Source organism: Taeniopygia guttata, chromosome 1A, assembly GCF_048771995.1.
Source record: "Taeniopygia guttata chromosome 1A, bTaeGut7.mat, whole genome shotgun sequence".
In the NCBI taxonomy this organism is placed as follows: Eukaryota; Metazoa; Chordata; class Aves; order Passeriformes; family Estrildidae; genus Taeniopygia; species Taeniopygia guttata.
This window is the reverse complement of record NC_133025.1, coordinates 47971501-47989863: the sequence shown is the minus strand read 5'-3', so window position 1 is coordinate 47989863 and position 18363 is coordinate 47971501. Positions and strand designations below refer to the sequence as shown.

The window sequence follows — 18363 nt, the reverse complement described above, 5'->3', positions numbered from 1 at the left end:
CCAGCATTGATATTTCTGTATAATCTGGATCAGACCCTGGTTATGGGCTCCCACCTCTGGAAAGGTGGACTCTTTTCTCAGATGCAGGGAAGCTCCCAGAATGGTTTCTTAGCACCGAGCTACTTTGTATGCAGTTGGGTGCATACAAAGTTTTGTGTCGAGTTTAGGGTTATGCTCATTTATAGGACTTGTCGGGTGTGGTTACACATTTGTCATCAGTTATTGTGTGGACACTTCAGAATAGGAATCCATCCAAGTGTGCCTACCATGGCATGCTGATGGGTGAGTAGAGATGCCTTCCTGGATTTGAATGCTTGAGTGCCAGAAGCCAAGGAACTGTTCTTGCATGCAGCAGAGATGTGAGCTAATGCCCAGAACTCTCAAAGGACAGTTGTGGAGTCAAACACACCATGACCTCCCAGGGTTTCAGGAATGCAAACCTTTATTTTTCATAAACCATGACATGGTACGAGGAGGACATTTCTCGTATCTGTGTGGAAGCAGTGTGGAGTCAGAAAACCAATTGTAGCAGCACTGGGTTCTGCTGTAGCCCAAGCTTCTCCATGGTCTTGTCTCCTGGCTGCTCCCACCTGCAGCTTTCTTGTCTGGGAGAGACTTCCCTCATGCCTCTTGCACTGACATTACTATGGGCATCCCCAGGCTCAGGTGCATCCCTGTGCTGCAAGGCAGCAGTGCCACCTCGGGGCACTTTGCAGAATTGGGAGGTCTGCTAAAATAATGGACAGCGTTCCCATTTCACTCCTGCAGTACTATCGGGTAATCCCTGAAACCTGAATTACTTGCTGTGCTTTCTCAGCTTGTTGTGCTGCTTTAGGGAGTCTCTTCATGTCCAAACACCTCTCCCAGGAAGCACCTTGGCAGCCATTTGCTGGTGAGGGCCTGGGACAATCTTGTTTCCCTGGGAGCATAAATGTGCCTTGTGCTGAAGCGCACAGCTGTCCACAGCTGTGGCTGTTCCCTCAGCCGGGACAGCTCTGAGAACAGGGCCACCATGGCTGTTCTGGTTATTTAATACTTTGCGCTCCAACCACTCCTGATACATTCACTTGATTGCTGCTTGGATAGGCAGCAGCTGTTGTCCGGAATAAAATTCTGTTACCAGCACGAAAGGCCAGGAAATTTTGTTTGAAGTTTAGAAGGCAAGCAACTGTGAGCACTGGCTTACACTCTGTCTAGAGCTGCCATTAAGGTAAAGTTTTCCTTTTAGTTTTAAAATTTAATAAAAAAAAAAAAAACCTGCTTCCAGGTATTTTCTGTGGGGCCAGTTCTAGTGCTTGGTAGCAAACCAGCACATCTGAAGAACACAGCCAAAATAACCACAATCACACATCTCCATTACAATCCCCTTCTGTTACAAGACCTCTTCTGTACTGCACTGATACAGACTGTTACACAAAGAGCAAACTGTGTGGTTTATCATTTGGATGCCATCAATAAGCACACAGAAGGCTGAACTAAGTAGAATGAATTTCTTCCCCAGAGGCAGATATTTTAGGCAGTGCTATATAATCCTCCCCAATATCCCCTCTGAAGCTCCAGAGGAACCCAGTCATGAAGTCTACTTCTTACTCTACTGCTTTTTTCTGTTTTTCTTCCCTTTTGAAAGTAGCAACAAGGCAGGCAGGAAAATACTTTTTTCCTTGTTAAAACTCTGTTTGGCCTCTTCTTCAACAGCAGACATTAGACATTTCATACTTGTAGACTTAGATGACCAAGGGCTGAACAAAACCTGTACATCTTCATAACATCTTCACTCAGCTCATCCAAGCTGTGTCAGCCTGCAGGAGTATGGTTTTAAGTACTGGGGTACTTACAGAAGAAAAGATTTTCCAGACTTAAATAAGGGTATTGCCTTTGGCCAGTTTGAACAAAGGGAGTTGCCACCAATACTTTCAGTAGCAGCACCTGGCACAAACTGCTTGGAAAATTTCTCATGCTGCACTTCCTAGGTCGGACCAGAGTGAAGATAATGACTTCTGGTCAGCTGCACAGGGCTGGGCAGCTGTGTGGGCACATGCATTCTATCAGAAAAATGTGTTGCATTTATTTTTATTGTAATAGAAAAAAAAACCACAAGTAAATCAAAACATTACTTTCTGCCTAAAGACATTATTAACATTTTTTAAATGGCACAGGGGAACCTCAGCAATACAAGACAGAATAGTAAGTGTGGGCAAAAGTGTTCTGTTCCCTTTCAGGATTTCAGTTTCCCTGCCCCTTTGTCCACCAGCTGACTGAAGTTTATCACCTATATACATTTACATACACTTCTCAGTCTAGTTTATTTTCAGTTGGGTGGAACATTGAGGGCACAGTCCTGCAATTTACACATAACAATCTTTGGAGTAAACAGGTTTCCTAAGAGTCCTACAGGGTAGAGGGGTCTCATTACCCAGTAAGACCAAGCAAAGTGGATTCTCTCTTACAGTTCTTTTACCACAAAACACAAGAAAAGGTTCCAAGCCCAGGAGTTCTTTGACTACTGCAAACAACACATGGCTGAGTGAAATTTTACCCAGTGAGCGAAAAGGCAGATTGCAAAATGCATGGGGTGAATGTCTTCCTCTTCTTTCCTGCCCCAAGAAGATGCAAAAAGTCCTGAAGTAGGCAACCAAGCAGAAGCTAGGCTCAGGACATCCAAAGTGGTGGACATACAGGGCATATCCTCATTGTGTAAGTGTGTGGGGCAGAAATCATGGCACCAGTGCTTCCATCATAGGCAGCTATGCCTGAAGTGATAGTTTGCTGAAGGGCAAGCAAGCACAGCTGTGCTGCTTGCAGGTACCAAATGAGTACACCAGGATTTTGGGCTGTACTGTGTCAGCTTGAGTGTACCTGCTCAACTGAGGAAGCTCCAAGATCTCTAACATGATCTACAGCATTTTGTGGCACAGGTGTGTGTGTATTAAGATGAAAGGCTGGTTACTTTTCACAAACGTGTATGGGAGAAGACTGGAGATAATACATATACTAGTCGGGAAAACTAAGCTATGGCTTAGCAAAACCAAACACCAATCCTTCCTCCAGGAGCATCAAAAGGCATTCATAACTGACTTTCATAGACTGTTCTCTACAAACAGGTCATTTGCAGGGGAAAGACTGAAAGCTTTTGTATAAAGCCATCTGCAGGAACTGCTACAGTTATCTGCAAGTCCAGTCTGTCAAATTAAATGCTTAAGGAGAAGTTGATGGCACAAGCTGAGAATGACAAGGAAAAGAAGCATCTGGGCTGCAGGGGCCACTGCTATGCACTGAGAACAGGTAAACGTGAAACAGCAGAATGGCCTGACAGTACCCGATTCCCATCTGTGCACTGGCTCCACAAGGTGCAAGACAAAAGAGTATTTGACAGTGACAAAATCGCAGTTTTCCTCTATTCCAACCCCTCAAAAATATGAACTGTTATAGTCCACACAGAGTAACAGTGTGAGAAATGTATCAATCTGCATTATTCTGGGAGAAAGAACCCAACAGAGGAAAGACATCTCCTTTAGATATATAAGAAGTTGCCACTGCAAGAAGTTTGAGATGCAGGATTGAACTTGCAGTAATACTTTTCACATCAAAGCACTGTACAAAGGGCTATACATTTGCATAGATGCTTTCTTGGCAGCATCTGGGATGTGCAATCCCCATTTATGGAGCATCAGCAGTGTTCTGGGGTTTGTCTTATGTCTTTCTTATATTCCTTCCTAAATGTAACTGCTACAAAATTGTTCAGGAAAGTAGTGTATATATATATACATGAAAAGAAAACATTGTGCCTATTTTTTCATTCCCCTGTTCTTTCCCACTGCAAGTAAATGCAAAGCTCTAAAAATCTTAAACTAGAAGATGCGGTATTGCTATAATCAAAAGTTAATCTAAGCACAGGACTCCTTCTGCATGTAACCCAAGAAACTCAGTTGTTCCACAGAAAAGCTTAATTTTACTCTTCCTCATTTTCTTTACATTTGGGGAGACATAGTACTTATTTCTCTTAAGGAGAGCCCTGATGTGCTTGACTGCTTTGGAGAGAGCAGCACTTTGTTGGAACTCCTACTGTGTCTGCAATTGGATATTGAAGGCAGATTTGGTCCAGCTGGTATTATCATGCAGTTGCCATGCTACTGCTGCCTTACTGTACCGTAACTCTGGCTTTGCAAGAAAAAAAACAACAATAAAACAGTTCTTATGCATTAACAAGGTTCTGTCTATCGCTGATAAGCTGATGTGTGAGAAAAGGAAACATTTCACTTCATTTTACTTTTGCCTGAAATTTGTCTCTACCACTTCTGCTCATGAGATTCTGTTCTTTCAGCCGGTTCTTTCCCCTAACTCTTTGATCTTGCATTACAAGGCTTTCAGTAACCTTCAGCTCCAGGTTTCCTCCCACCATAGCAAGTCCCACTGAATTTCAGATTCTGAGTGTGACACTGACACATAGTTCAGCTTCATTACCTTTCCCATACACTCGTGCCACTGCAAATATTCTGATCAGATGAGTTCAGCTCTTCCCTTGAGCAAATGTCAGTGAAATATGCAGACTAATCCTGGAACACCTTCAATTCCTAGGCTGCCAATACTTGCTCTGCTTTTTTTGCTAGACTTCAGCAAATACCCCCATAACAGAGGCAGTGATAAGACAGAGATGCAAGACCGCAAGGGATGGCCAGGACATCCCTTTATTTACTTCAAGCTGTGTAATGAGCTGTTGAATGCTCATGGAATGAATTTCCACTTACCAGAACAGGAGTTATGTAGAAATTGTCAGCCTACTTGGACAAGACAGCCTTTATAAATTAGTATAATACTATTAGAAATTATGGCAATATTTTTGGTAGCATTGTCTTACATGCACCCTGATAAATTCTCTCCCCAGGAAATTTTAAAACTTGTCTTGTAACTTCTTTAGAGTTAATTCTCATGAGAAATTATAAAATAGAAATCTGGTAGATTCATGTTTAAAAAGGAAGAGGCCTGGTGAGGCTGGGCACACTGGGTCACTCCTGTTAGCTCTGTCCATTATGTCTGCTAAAGGTATTTCCTCCAGGTGGCTGGATCTGGATGGAGTCCAGGAGAGGCCTTAAAGCTTGTCCAAAAGGTCTGAGAAAGAAAAGAAATAAATATCTCAAATAGTTTACTTGGTCAACAACTCCCATTTACCACTGAAGTGCACTCACTTCCTACAGTGCAATCAAACCAACATTTTAGAAGCAAATCTGAAGAAAAGACTTCCACTACAAACTAAAGCAAACTAATTTAACCTATTAGTTTACTGTTCAATACCTAAGAAACTTAAACATGATTTTATATCATATAATCATCAGATAAGGTAGTTCTGAGTCCTAACATGCCTAGACTGCTAATGTAACAGTGTCTGAAACCAGCTCTCAGTAATTCATTCTACTTAAACATGCAAACAAAATCCCTGTTATGCAACTGCAGTGTTCCATTAAGTACATCAATATTGAACCTGCCAAAAGAATAGCCTCTAGCTTACTTAAAAGACAATGGTTCAATACTGCCAGAATAATTTCTGTTGCAATCTGTAGCACCTGGTTTGTCTTTCAGTAAGACTCACTCTGTTGATGACTTTACCTGATTTTGAGAGATCTGAAGTGCTAGGTGTCCAGGGTAGAAGACCCATGTCTCACAAATAATGTGCTATTATAGAAGCAAGACCTAAATGATGGAGCTCACATCACCCTACTGGGATCCCCACTAGCTGAGACTTAAAAAAAAACCCAAACAAAAACAACATCTGAATTATCAAGCAGGAAATTCTTAATTTCCTTTTTTTTCCATATCTTTTCCCACTCAATCCTACCTTTAAAACTGCAGCATTAATTTAAAATTGTATCTTCCTTGCCTCTTCACAAGCAAACTGACACCTCTGCAATTATGGTGCTTAGAGAAATTACTTTTAACAGATACTGGTTGTCTAAGAGGGAAAAATCCCTCTTGTACTGTTTTCTGAAACTTTCTAAGCTTGTCTGGTCACATATAAGAGACTATCACAAAATAGCTAGTTTAAGTTAAAGGCAGAAGAACATCCTTCTCCTCTCTTCTTTGGAACACCAGTGCCAGTTAGCACTTGTCATACAGTGTTGCAAGTGTTGATGTAAATAAAATTGCATCCTTTCCTTAATCTTATGCTGGTTCTCAGACAGATCCATCAGAAACTGGTACTGCTGGCTCTGTCAAATGTTTAAGCATTAGCATGAAGCAGCTACAGAGAGGAGGGGCATCCATACTCACGTGGCAAGAACTTCAGATGGAAGGTCAGTGATATAGGAAGGGATTTTTTTTCCTGTCAGAAACTGTGCCACTTCATTACTGAAGGTGTTGCAGTTATGTTCAAAGAGGTTATAAGACTCTCCTCTGTGCCACAGAAAAGAAATTGAAACAAAAAAAATCCCAAAAATTCAGCAGTAAATCATACAAGCAGAAAAACTTAATGAAGCACATCTTTCATTAGCACTTCCTCCCTCCACCCCAAAGAATTCTAAGGCAAATAGGTAAAATACAGACATCAATTCACCCTCAAATTCAATTGAATCAGAGTGGAAAATGACATCTCTCCACATCCCTGACTTTAATGCAACCATTTTTGGAGAATAGGTGAGGTTAGGTTTCTTCAATTAAAACCACAGCAGTAGTAACAAGGAATCACAGGAATTATTGACACTGAAAGACAGCCAGAACACTAAATGTTGTGGTTTCCTACTCTTGTGAGAAGCAGAGTAGACTCTTTTAACAGTTAAGACCTTGCTTCTACTCATGTGAAAATTGGTAGCTTTACTACAGTGACTACCTATGACTCAAAGGGCATACTGCTATTTACTGAGAGATTTCATTTTCCCCGATGATTCTCTCAAAAACATTTCAGGCATTATTCAATTTACAAAACAAAACAGTGTTAAATATTTCCCAGAAGAATGCTTTCCCAGCCTAGAAGGTAGCTCCTTGTGTGTACTGGTGCATCAGTCCAGTCCATATTTGAAGAGTACCAAATGAGAGAGTAAGCATACAGAAGCTCTGTAAGCTGGATTGGTTTCATAATACCTTCCTCCACTCTGCACCTTTTTGGTATAGAGGTTTTCCAGTACAGGCTGCTACTTACCGGAATGCAGATTCCCCCAAAGAGGAAAGGTATTCCAGAAAAATTTCTTCAGTGACTTCAGTGTTCCCCAGATCAACAACTGTGTCTGGAGGGCCAAGAAGTGTCCCTCCCTGTAAAAATGAACAGCCAGAAGATACTGTCAAATGATCAGGCTGAATTCTCTTGGAGGACTTTACTGAATAAAGCTATTCTGGTTTGTCCAGGCACAAAAGAAGGATCTTTTGATATGTTTATCAAGCAAAAAGCCCTGCTGGCCTCCCTTGTTCTGCACTCAGGAGAACGAGAAGGAACATGAAACTTCCATTTCAGCTGGTAAATTTGGTTCTTTGAGCTGAAAGCTTTAAGCTATGGCAAAATTCTGCTTTAGAAGCATGGCCCATCCATTTAACCTCTCTAAGAACAGAAAGATCTGAGCAAACATCATGGTTTGGGGCTTTTCTTCACTCTCAAAAAGTCTGCATGTAACGTGTCATGATACAGAATTGGACAACGTGTCACTCTGGCAAAGCAGTTGCAAAAGGTGTTCTGGATACATAGACTGTACCAGAAGAAGCAACCTCCAACCTAAACTGAGTTGGGCTCAAACCCACTGTCCGTGCTCCCTTTACCCTCAGTACCCTAGGAAACCATGACAAGCAGCTGGCTTCAGCATCTGTCTGAATTTAGAAGTCTTTTGCTGCTTTTCTAAAAGACAGTAACACAAGCAATTCTGATCAGGTAACCTTACAAAAATTTATCAGAATATTAAGATTAACTTACAGGTGCACAGCTGGAGATCCCTCCACTGCCATAGAAAAATTCATCTTTATGGACTATTATGGAGGTGTGCCTGCCACAGAGAACAAAAAAAAAAAGTTGAAATAAAGAAAAGAAGTAAATAGCCTAGCACATAAATCACTGATAAATTTATGAGCTCAAGGGCATAATGAAGGGAATAACTGCAAGAAAAGGTCAGTGTATTTCTGTGAGTGGGAACAGGATCTGCTGGGACATAAATGGATATGGAAGCAATGATTATCAAGCCTACTGTAATTCGGCAAGCAGTCGGGAAAGAACAGGTTTAGTTAAGAGCCCAGGCATGAGCCTCTCTCAGCTAACGGGCTGAGGGTGTGGTCAGCCCTCAGAGACAGAATTAGCCCTCCTACCACACTGACAGGGACTTCTCACTGGCTGAGAAGCTGGTCAGACAGCCACTGGAGACGGATCAGAGGAGAGGAAAATGGATAGACAAGGGTTTAGGGGTTTTCTTGCCTCTAAAAAAAAAAACCAAACAAGCCCTCTTCGTGTGATATCAAAATTCTTGGTATGAATTATAGAAAATTAAGGGGTTTTTTTTTGTGACTGTAGATACTGCTCCTATATGACAGAAGACTTGACCCTGTAATACCTTCTTCCCACCTACTCTTTTACTATCATGTTTAGCCATGCCTGGAATTATAAGACAAAGTGCTTGGGACAAGGACACCATCTTACCCTTGAAAAAGTACACAGGTGCACAAAAACACAACAGCTACTAACAATTTTAAGCCCTTTTCCATGGGGTCCACTGAGCTCTGAACAGAGTAGTTTAACTGGCACCTGATTGTACATCATATTACTGCCAATCTGTTTTCAGGAACAAAAAGTGCCTTGGACTCTTCCTTCACAAAATGTTCTTAAGCTCTGAAGCATATATAACTGCATATTGAAAATACTTCCTACACCAGTGTTTTACCCACATAATGCAATTTAAATCTAGTCACTTACCAGATGCCATCCAGTTGTTTCCCTGTATGCAGAGAAAAGAAGAGTTATTAGCAATGTATTTTCCAGATTTCAGCCTACTTTCTGTCAATCACTTAGGAACCATGCTTATTATTTCACCATGACAGCAACACCAAAGATTTAATCCAGAGTTGCTTCTAAAAAATCCAGAATATCTTTCAAATTAACTACTCAATCCACATGTCCTTTGTACTTCTTCCCTCCTGGTAGGCAGAGGTAGCAATGCCATCCTATCCCGTCGGTGCTTACCTTTCTTAGGTGTTTTTCTTCAGACCAAGAAAGAAAACATTTTCCTAAAATAACAGTCTTCAATCAGGAGCAGAAGAGTTGAATTTGACAGATTTCATAACTGCAGGCAGCTGGCCAGCAGAATGTATTCAGTTCTCTTTTTCAGTAACTGATGACAGTTCTGACTTAAACATATGACCAGTGGTGGTAGCCTCTATAATGTATTCCATGATTTCCTCCTTTCCTTCCCTCCCCCTGCCCTTAAGAATGAGTTTAAGTGGGAATGGAGATAGAAAAGTACAGCATTGAAATTTACACAAGTTAGAAAGCTGTGTGTTTTCCAGAACACAGCAGCAAAGACTTGAAAAGGTCCCTTTTAAAATGTGTTTCCAGTTCCCTAGAAGCAGGAGACCTAAACTTCTCTGTTGTTCATGGCAAGACCTCAAGATTAAACTTCTTTCTAAAAGGTCATCAGCTCTTACTGCCCTAGGCTCAATTATTTTATCTATCATAACCAAAAGGCTTGGTCTCTGGTAGCCTCCCTTTAGGAGCTTGTAGGGAGCCAGTGCATGTTGTGGGAGATGTGCTATAATTTTTTTTCCTGAACAAGGTGTATAACCTCCAAAAAATAGATTTAGAACAGAAAAACTGCGTGCATACCAACATTTGGTATTCTCTGAATCCAAGCACTAGACTGAGTACTACTCTGCCACAAGAAAAAGCAACACATTTTTTTTCACTCAGGACTGAAGCAAAATAGGTACCTGCTTCAAATGAGGGTTATGGAAGAGCAGAGGCAGGGAAAAGGCTGAAGTGAATACACTTAAGTTTTGAAGCAGGTGGACTGATCTGCCACTCCCATGGGTCACAGCCAGGTAGCAACCACATTCCCTGTCAACTCATCACACAGAAACGTAGGCTTGGAGTAGTTCAAAATCCAAGAGAGAGTGGTAATAATGACAGAACCAGAACACTGTGTTGCAGTATCTTAGAAGCATCTGCCGGCCCTTTGGCATGTCCCACTGTTGTGCTTCATGATCCTTTGGCCTTTGTTCCATGTGCTCCCCATGACAGATTTCACCTCACACTCTAGAGCTGCCAGCTCTGCAGCCCATTGGCCATGCAGACTCAGCACCACAGGTAGCACTGGCCTCTGGTTGTCTCTATCCTTTGGCTTTGCCCAGTTAGTGTTCTGTGTATCTGTTAACAAATTATTACATATTTGCTCATGATAAATAACTTTTTCACTAGAAGAAACATGAACTTTATCCTTCAGACCAGAGAAAGAAATCATTTTAAAGACAGCACATATTAGAATTGTGCCTGTTCTTTGCATGCTAAATTGAAAGAGAACATCTTAGTATTTAATATCACACACACCTGCAGCAAACAATAACAAAAGACTTTCCAGAGAGTTCCCACCTTATACCTAGATTCTGCATGCAGGTGAAAGAGCTATGGTAGATATTGACCGTGTCACAGATACTGCCAGGACCTGCTCGTGCAATTACAACACCTACCTGAAAAGAACATTGCAGCAAAGGCTACACAATGGGCTGCTCTAGCAAAGCTGCAGCCCACAGCTCAAGGGAAGTGACTCTGTCCTCCAGTCTGACACTTGTGAGACCACATCTAGAGTGCTGTGTCCACTTTTGGATCCCCACAATGTAAAAGACACCGAGATCCAGGCTGGAGCACTTACTATACTGAAGAGCCAAGAAAACTGGTGTGTTCATCTTCAAGAAGAGAAAGCCAAGAGTCTGTATTCCTGTCTACAAGTACCCAACAGGTATGGATGGAAGGGGACCCTTGTTCTACTCAGATATGCACAGTGAAAGGTAACAGGTGCTAGCTGGAAAATGGGAAATTCACAATTCAGTAGGAAGCAGGAAAAACATTTATCATTAAGGTGGTCAAACACTGGAGGAGGAGTCCAGAAAGTGTATGGGATTTCAATCCTTGAAGATACTTAGAACTCTGCTGTCCAGGGCCCTGAAGAATTTGCTCTTGTTGCCTCCACCCTTAAGCAGGACTTCTAGAGGTCCCTTTTCACCAAAGGAATTTTCTGATTGTATGTAAAAAACCCAAGCAAAATTCAGGAATTGGGACTTTGCTTTGGACTGTAGTCCAATCTTTACTGCTATGCATGAAGTCTGTAGCAGTGCAAAGGCAGTAAGTGCCAGGGCAGCAACAGAACAGCTTCTGGCAAGTGAAGCTGCCGATCTTCACAAGGCAGGTCTGTCTGCTGCTGATCAGCTCAGTCAGTTTGTGCCAACACTGATTCGAAAATCTTAAATAAGCTGCAGACCCACTATTTTTTCTTGGCTCCTAGAAGTCATTAACCAAGCTGGCATTGTGAAAAACACACACCAGATCTGCAGCATTGCTGACAATAAGGCATCTGTGGTAGCTCTCCAGCCTGCTGCAGACAAAATATAATCCCTTTCTTCCACTGATGGACTGTTTCTGCTAAGAGGCAGTGCAAGTGTCTTCAACGACAACACCGCTGGGGGAATCCCATGCCTAAGAAACCTGCCATTATTGGCCACATATGCATCACCCAGAGACATCCAAGACTGAGAACTTTTGCTAAGCTGCTGCAGTACCCCAGGCTTCACAGCTGGCTGTTGTCATTTCAACTCAAACTGAGCCACAGAGGAACAAATCGATGGCCACCAGTTTCTGAGGAACTCAGGCAGCTCCCTTTCCTGCTGCTCAGCAAGCATCTCAGTGTTGCTTGTCTGTCATGTAAGAGGTTTTGTATGGACATTCATGGCCACAATCATCTTCCTCCTGAAGTTTTGTCTCTGATGGGGACCCTCCTCTAGGACTCTTCTTGCCCCTTCTCCCAGACTCAGACACTGCACAGAACAGGTGACAGCTCACCACCATTGCCACCCCTGATAAGCTCAGGTAGAGCAATCAGGGCAGCCTGCACTAAGGAGTTATGTTTTGCCTTCTGCTTGACATTGCTCACTGCACACAAAATATTTTGCCCAGAGCCTCTGAAGACTTGATACACACAACAGCCCCAACAACATGACCAACCAAGGCTACAGCATTGCTCTGAGTGCTAAGACACAAGCTGTATCCAGGCCTTGCAGTAACACTTTCCAATAAAGCTGCTTCTGGCAGCACTGTCCAGCTTGAAAGCCAGAAGCTTGCCATGAACCTCCCCAAATAATCCTACAGTGCAACAGAGCTGACATCCTATAGTCAATTGAATGGACTGTAAGAAGGGATTGCAAACACTATCCAGGATACTGGCAGATATCATCATGTTTCCTGTTCTTCCACTCCTTGCCACAACACTCCAAACTCCCGTGGTCACTGCAATGTGGGTAGAACTGTGTGCTGGTACTGCCACCAAAACCAAGCCATTTACTCATAACCTGAGGCTGTCTATTACTATATAGAGATTCTCTCAGTAATTTCCATCGGAGCTGCAAAAGCCCTTGCTGCATTAAACTGCAGGCATTACCCTTCACTCAATTATCTACAGTAAAGCTAATCCAAAGGATGCACATGCTCATAATCCAGAACAGGAATGTCCTGATGGAATGATGCTCTTTTGGACACTAACTGTATCTGAAGGGAGGGTTACCAAGAGGATGGATACAGGCTCTTCTCAGTGGTGACAAGCAATAGGACAAGAAGCAATGGGCAGAAACTGAGACAAAGGAAGAGCCACCTGAACATGAGGAGGACTTATTTACTGTACAGGTGATGACACACTGGAATCATTGCCCAGAGAGGTTGCGGAGTTTCTCTCACTGAACATACTCAGGAACTATCTGGACACAATCCTGTGCAATGTGCCTGAGATGACCCTGCTTGTGCAGGGAGGTTGGACCAGATAACCCACTGTGGCCCCTTCAAACCTTACCTCTTCTGTGATTTTGTTATCCAGGTAAAACAGGGAAATGGCAAGATGCTAACCAGTTTAACTATTTCAAGGGTCAGGGGCTTTTGGACAGGAAAGGTCATTGCAAATTTAGATGTACACATTTGACCACACAACATTTACTGCATATGGCCAGGCTATCAGGTATCAACTCTCCCAGAGAAACTGCCCATGTGCCAGCTCAGACTGAAGTAAATGTGAAGTAAATCAGCTTAGTTTGATCTGCATCCAGTCCAAACTAATGCAAGTCAAGGTAACTTGTTTTTGTCACAGACCACAGACATGAAAAGCTACTGTGTTACATTTGTGAGAGTTTAGGGGGACAGCCTGTCGGTCTTTGGAAACATGATCACCATGGTTTTTGAGTGGATTTTTGCTTGTTTTTGTCTGGGGATGGCTTTTTTTTTTGTTTATTTACTTTTTTATTTTTCCCTTGCTTCTGTGGCTCTTTCCTGAAAGTACTCACTAGAACCTGGGGGGAGATGCCAGTTCAGTATAAATTGTGTGCTTAAGCATCTCAAAGATTCAATTTGTTTCAATAACGGAGAGTATCATGTAGCAAGTAAACGAGTTTTTATATTTGCTGTTTTATTTTATTTATAATATTCATAGCTCACATACTTTAATGGTGTTTACATGAGCCAGAAACCTATGAGAAAAACAGAACATAAACAATTCCAGGACCCTCAGCTTAGTCACAGGAACACAGAGAATGAAGTAGTTAGGTTCTTGCAAAATCAATTCAGGAGACTGTAATTGTTTATATACAGGAGTATTTTGAAAGAAGAAGCAAGCCCATATAATTTTAGAATAAAATCAAACTGGATTACTTCCATGCTTAGATTTGTCTGGAAGGCCAAGCACAAGGGAGATTAGATGCTCACCAATCTTTTTTATCATCACAGTAATTTATTAATCTTGAGGGCCAAACAATGTTTTTTATTCCTGTGCATTGTAAATATCAAATGAAAGTGGCATTTGTATATTAATCTAAATTATTATACTGAAGGGCAGAAGAGTTCTGAGACAGGAGCGAAGGAACTGTCTGTGCAGATGGGCACTTAGTTTACCTCATGCAGAGTTTAGGCCATCCAACCCTCAGTGCAAGATCTATGCCTGTTTTTGAACTGTAAAGAAATAATAGGAAGCTCAGTATTAACTGAGCTTTAAGAACGTATCTGTGCTCTGCAATGGATATGCAATCCCCAGAACACCATAAAAGACTCTAAAAAAGGTAGTGAACTGCTCTCCTGTGGAATCGGAAGTAATAAAATTTGGTCAACCAACATGAGTGTTTCTAGCAGTACATTGCTTTGCATATTGCTCTAATTTCCCTAGGACAATCCATTAGGATTTCTGCCTTTTTTGAATTAAAAATTACTCTAATTAGGCAAGCACTTAGTCAAGCACTCTCTTCTATGTGCTACCGAGTGTGCTCAACCAAAGCAAAAATAAAACCTAACGGAGAGGGAGGAGCCTGCTTCAATTCCCTCCTCTCTGAGGTGCCTAGAGAGACCCAGAAGTAGGCTATACTGGGGGAGGGTAATGCATGCCATTTTCATGAAATCCCCAGCAAATGCTGGGAGCAAAGCTGATAGAATATCATGCTGAAGCAATTCAAAACTGTTCAGAACAGATGGAGGAGAAGCAGAGAAATGTGTTGGCCTGGGAAAATGGAACCAAGCAGAAGGCACCTCCTTTCAGCAGTTACCTTTCGCTCCAATTCCCTCTGGGCTGTTAAATCCCTCCAGCTGAATGCACCACTTAAAAATTTCAACCAAAACATACTCCCAGTCCACTCAATGTTGATTTATACTACACTGAGCCAAAGCTACTGTGGTTTACCAGGCTCCCAGCTCACTCTCTGAGTCACAAAAGCAATAACTACAGTTACAGGACAGGAGAACTTTGAGCTAGTAGATATTTTTCTTTAAGCCTATGATGCAATAGGATTTTAATCTTCCTTAAAGACTTCTCTGCCTTTGGATGTCTATTTCAAAATCAGCACTGCAAGCTGAACTATTCTCTTTTTCCTCTTTACCCTCCGCAGAATCAGGTGGATTATGTTTTCTGTCTTGGCAACAGAAATCTTACTGCATATTCAGGTCAACATTTCATATTATTGTAATAGGTATTTGAACAGACAAATGCAGTCACAGACTGCGAGTGGGGAAGAGAAGACCAACAATAGCTATTGAGAAGGTGCAATGTAAAGCAACATAAAAATTAAATGTGCTGCTTCTGATACCAAAAGCCTACAATTTTTGGTCATGTATACTTCACAATAGAAATAGTCACTAAATTACAGGAAGCTTACAGAAAAGTAAGAGGAATAAAAGCAGTCTGGGTATAAAAAGAGTAAGCTTCCCAAAAAAAACAAAGACTCTCCAAGGGTCAAGACTAAGTCACTCTAAAGCCTGCAATGAACTGTGCTAAATATCTCTCCTTTCCAGATTCATCATTAAATGACAACGGAGAGAAATGGTACTGAAAAAGTCAGTATAACATTTGGTAGTGAGAGTTGATCCCTAAAGGCTGTGCTGACATAGTCTGCAGTACCTCTGGACCCTATAGCACAACAGAAGACACAGTGCAGTGATGTTCTTGCAGTGGTCAGTCTCATAAGATAGAATTCATCCCCCTTTGGCCAAGGGACCTAAGCTGCTGCTTTCAAGCCTGACAGAAATTGATTTTAGTACAATCAATTACTGTATTTATTTTTTTTTCTTTCTTAAACAATGTATTTCAATTTAGGCAATATTATAGGATTATCACTCAAAGCAAAAGAACTGTTTCAAAGTTGGCATTGATGAAAAGAATACTGTAAGCAGAGATGCCAAGAGTAAATACTTTAACAAATACCTTCCTCTTTAATTTCTATGACTTTCCCCAATAACCTATCACTAAGGAAAGAATTTATATTGATCATCTGAGAGTTGATATACAGAGAAATAAAAAGAGTTTTTTTGCTGTTCTTCAGGGAAAAAAGGGTCTATGCATGGGGTAAGAGGAGTATTCTCTCAGTCACTTAGCTCTTGGGGGGGTTTCCAAAATCATCTGAAACAGAGCTGAGTGTCAATGCACAGAAGACACAACTTGAAGAAGGAAGAAAGAAAGAATGATTTGTTTTATGGACAATCATGTCACAGGATCCACACAATCTCAAATGTTCTGCAGTCTGCATTGTCACTGGGACCACGCGGGCCTAGTTGGCCACATTCCATGAACAGATCTGAACACAGTTACCAGGCAGTACGAGCGAGTAGCACTTCCCCTACTACCCAAGTGTTCAGGTTTTTAAGCTTTCCTTTTCACTGCTCAGATTCCCAAAATTTACCACCAAACTATATATCACAAGCACAAAGTTTTCAAGATGTTGTCTGAATAGATTAGAAAGCATCAAAATGAAGTCATGCGCTATGTGTTTTTATGTGGAAATTTGGAAAACTACAAAATCCCAAGATTGACTTTGTAGGTAAGAAGGGAACTAAAAAGCCTTTGCTTGATCTGTGTGAAGGTTGGCATGGAGATAATTATAGTGGCAATCTATCTCTATTACAGTCTTTGCTGGGACTAATACTTTGAAATAAGAGAGTTAAATTCTACTCAACTCAAACACAGGTAAATCACACACCCATATAATCTCAAGATTTATAACTCTTAGCACATGATAAAACATGGCTATTTCACTTGATAGGTGAAAAGCTACTTCTTCTAAGGGCTACAACAGAAGCAATTCTGACCACATAAAAAGTTTTGAGGTTATCCAGTGCAGGAAACACACATCTCCCAAAGTGGTAGCTGCTAAATGACTAACAGAGTACAACACACATGATTTCTGTACTATTTTCTTCTCAACTTTGCAAACCTATCATTGACCTGCATGAAACCTCAAGCTAAGAATTGTTTGGACTTTGATTTTAAGCTTGCAGGAAATCAGAGAATCTCCTCGCAGGGCAGATGAGCAAAGTGACTGCCAACAAACTGTAAAACAAGATTACACAGAGCCATCTGTTCAGACACTGAGTCTGTTGAGAAGTCTCATCCCACACAGACTGCTGGTCTGACACGGGTCAGAATCTACTAACAGGTATAAACCACTCTCTTGTTGCATTCCTAATTCATTCTTCCAAAACTTTAAGCAAAATCTGTTTCCTTTCCATCCCAAATTTCAGGTTCGGTTGGAAACGCACACAATCTCGACGAGACATACGGCAGACTTCTACAAACTCTGTGAAGGAGGATGGCTGCCCATCACCAACCCAGCCCGACCTCGCCACAACATGGAGCTGTTGGAACTCAATAACCTTGTAAACAGCAGGCGCCTTTCCTCAGCTCAGCTTTCCGGCCGCGGCACCACAGCAGCGGGGGGCTGAGCTGTCCCTCCCTTCAGGGGCCAAGGAACACTTTTAACCTGCTGTTAGTAAATACCACCCGCGCAGCGGCAACGGGCGGCTGAGGGAGAAGAGGCTGGACCCAGAGCACCTGGATCTGCCGCACTGACAAAGCTCGTCCCGGAGACAGCGGGGTCAGAAATCCCGCAGCCAAACCCCGCTGTGTTCCCGAGCACCGGGCCTCCGGGCAAGCCGCGCACATCCCAAGCCGCGCTGCACCCGCCGGACGCCGCCGGCGCCCGGTGCGCCCTCAGGGAGCCTTCCTTGGCGGGCCGCTCCCTCGGGAGAACGATACCGGGCGGGGATCGCCACCTCCGGGGCAGGAGGCGGCGACTTCAGCCCCGTTTTCCGGCGCAGCAAAGCCAGGCCGCGGTGCTCGGTGGCGGAACGCGATCCCCCGGGAGGCGGGGGCGGCCCCGCGTCCCCCGCCGTGCTCTTACCCAGCATGAGGTGGCTGAGGCGCCGGGCCATGCCCTTGGACAGGTCGTACACATAGAGCTTCACGGGGTGCAGCGCCAGTGGCTCCTCCATGGGGGCGCGGGCGCGGCCGCCGAGCGGCAGCCGGAGCCCCTGCAGACAAGGTTGAACGGCCCTTCCCTCCGGGAGATGGAGGGGAACGGGAGGAAAGGGCGGCTCCGGTGCCGGTCCCCGGCGCAGCGGCACCAGCCGTGAGGTGACAGACGGGAAGGAAGGGGCGACGCTGCCGGGGCGCATGCGCGGACGCCCCGCGCCAGCCGGGCCGCCCCGTCAGTGCACGACAGCGCCGGGGGCGGAGCTACAGCCGGAGGGCGGGGACGGACAAGTCCCGCTGTCATTGGCCGAGGCTCGGAGCCGCGAGAAGCGCGTGAGGAGCTCCCGCCCTTCGCTGCCCCACTGCAGCCAATCGGCGCGGGGGACGGGGCGGCTGCCCCGGGAGGCGCGGGGCGCGGCGCGCTCCCGCTCCCGCC

The 18363-nt window shown here is 43.3% G+C and overlaps 1 protein-coding gene across 1 annotated transcript; it reads right to left on the bottom strand.

Moving 5' to 3' along the window:
- Positions 1–424: 424 nt before the first annotated feature.
- On the bottom strand, positions 425–18175 carry DESI1 (desumoylating isopeptidase 1). Its single transcript, XM_002194764.7, has 6 exons — positions 17857–18175; positions 8873–8894; positions 7886–7955; positions 7127–7236; positions 6262–6384; positions 425–5106 (listed from the first exon to the last, which is right to left on the bottom strand). The coding sequence occupies exons 1-6, from the start codon at positions 18128–18130 to the stop codon at positions 5013–5015; spliced, it is 693 nt and encodes a 230-aa protein (XP_002194800.3). The 5' UTR covers positions 18131–18175; the 3' UTR covers positions 425–5012.
- Between the last annotated feature and the right edge of the window lie 188 nt (positions 18176–18363).

Coding starts and splice junctions, on each gene's coding strand:
- DESI1 (XM_002194764.7), bottom strand. CDS start 18,130: ATGCGCCCCGGCAGCGTCGCCCCTTCCTTCCCGTCTGTCACCTCACGG. Junction 8,895..17,856: donor CCTCAGCCACCTCATGCTGG/GTAAGAGCACGG, acceptor CTCTGCATACAG/GGAAACAACTGGATGGCATC. Junction 7,237..7,885: donor GGATCTCCAGCTGTGCACCT/GTAAGTTAATCT, acceptor TCATTTTTACAG/GGAGGGACACTTCTTGGCCC.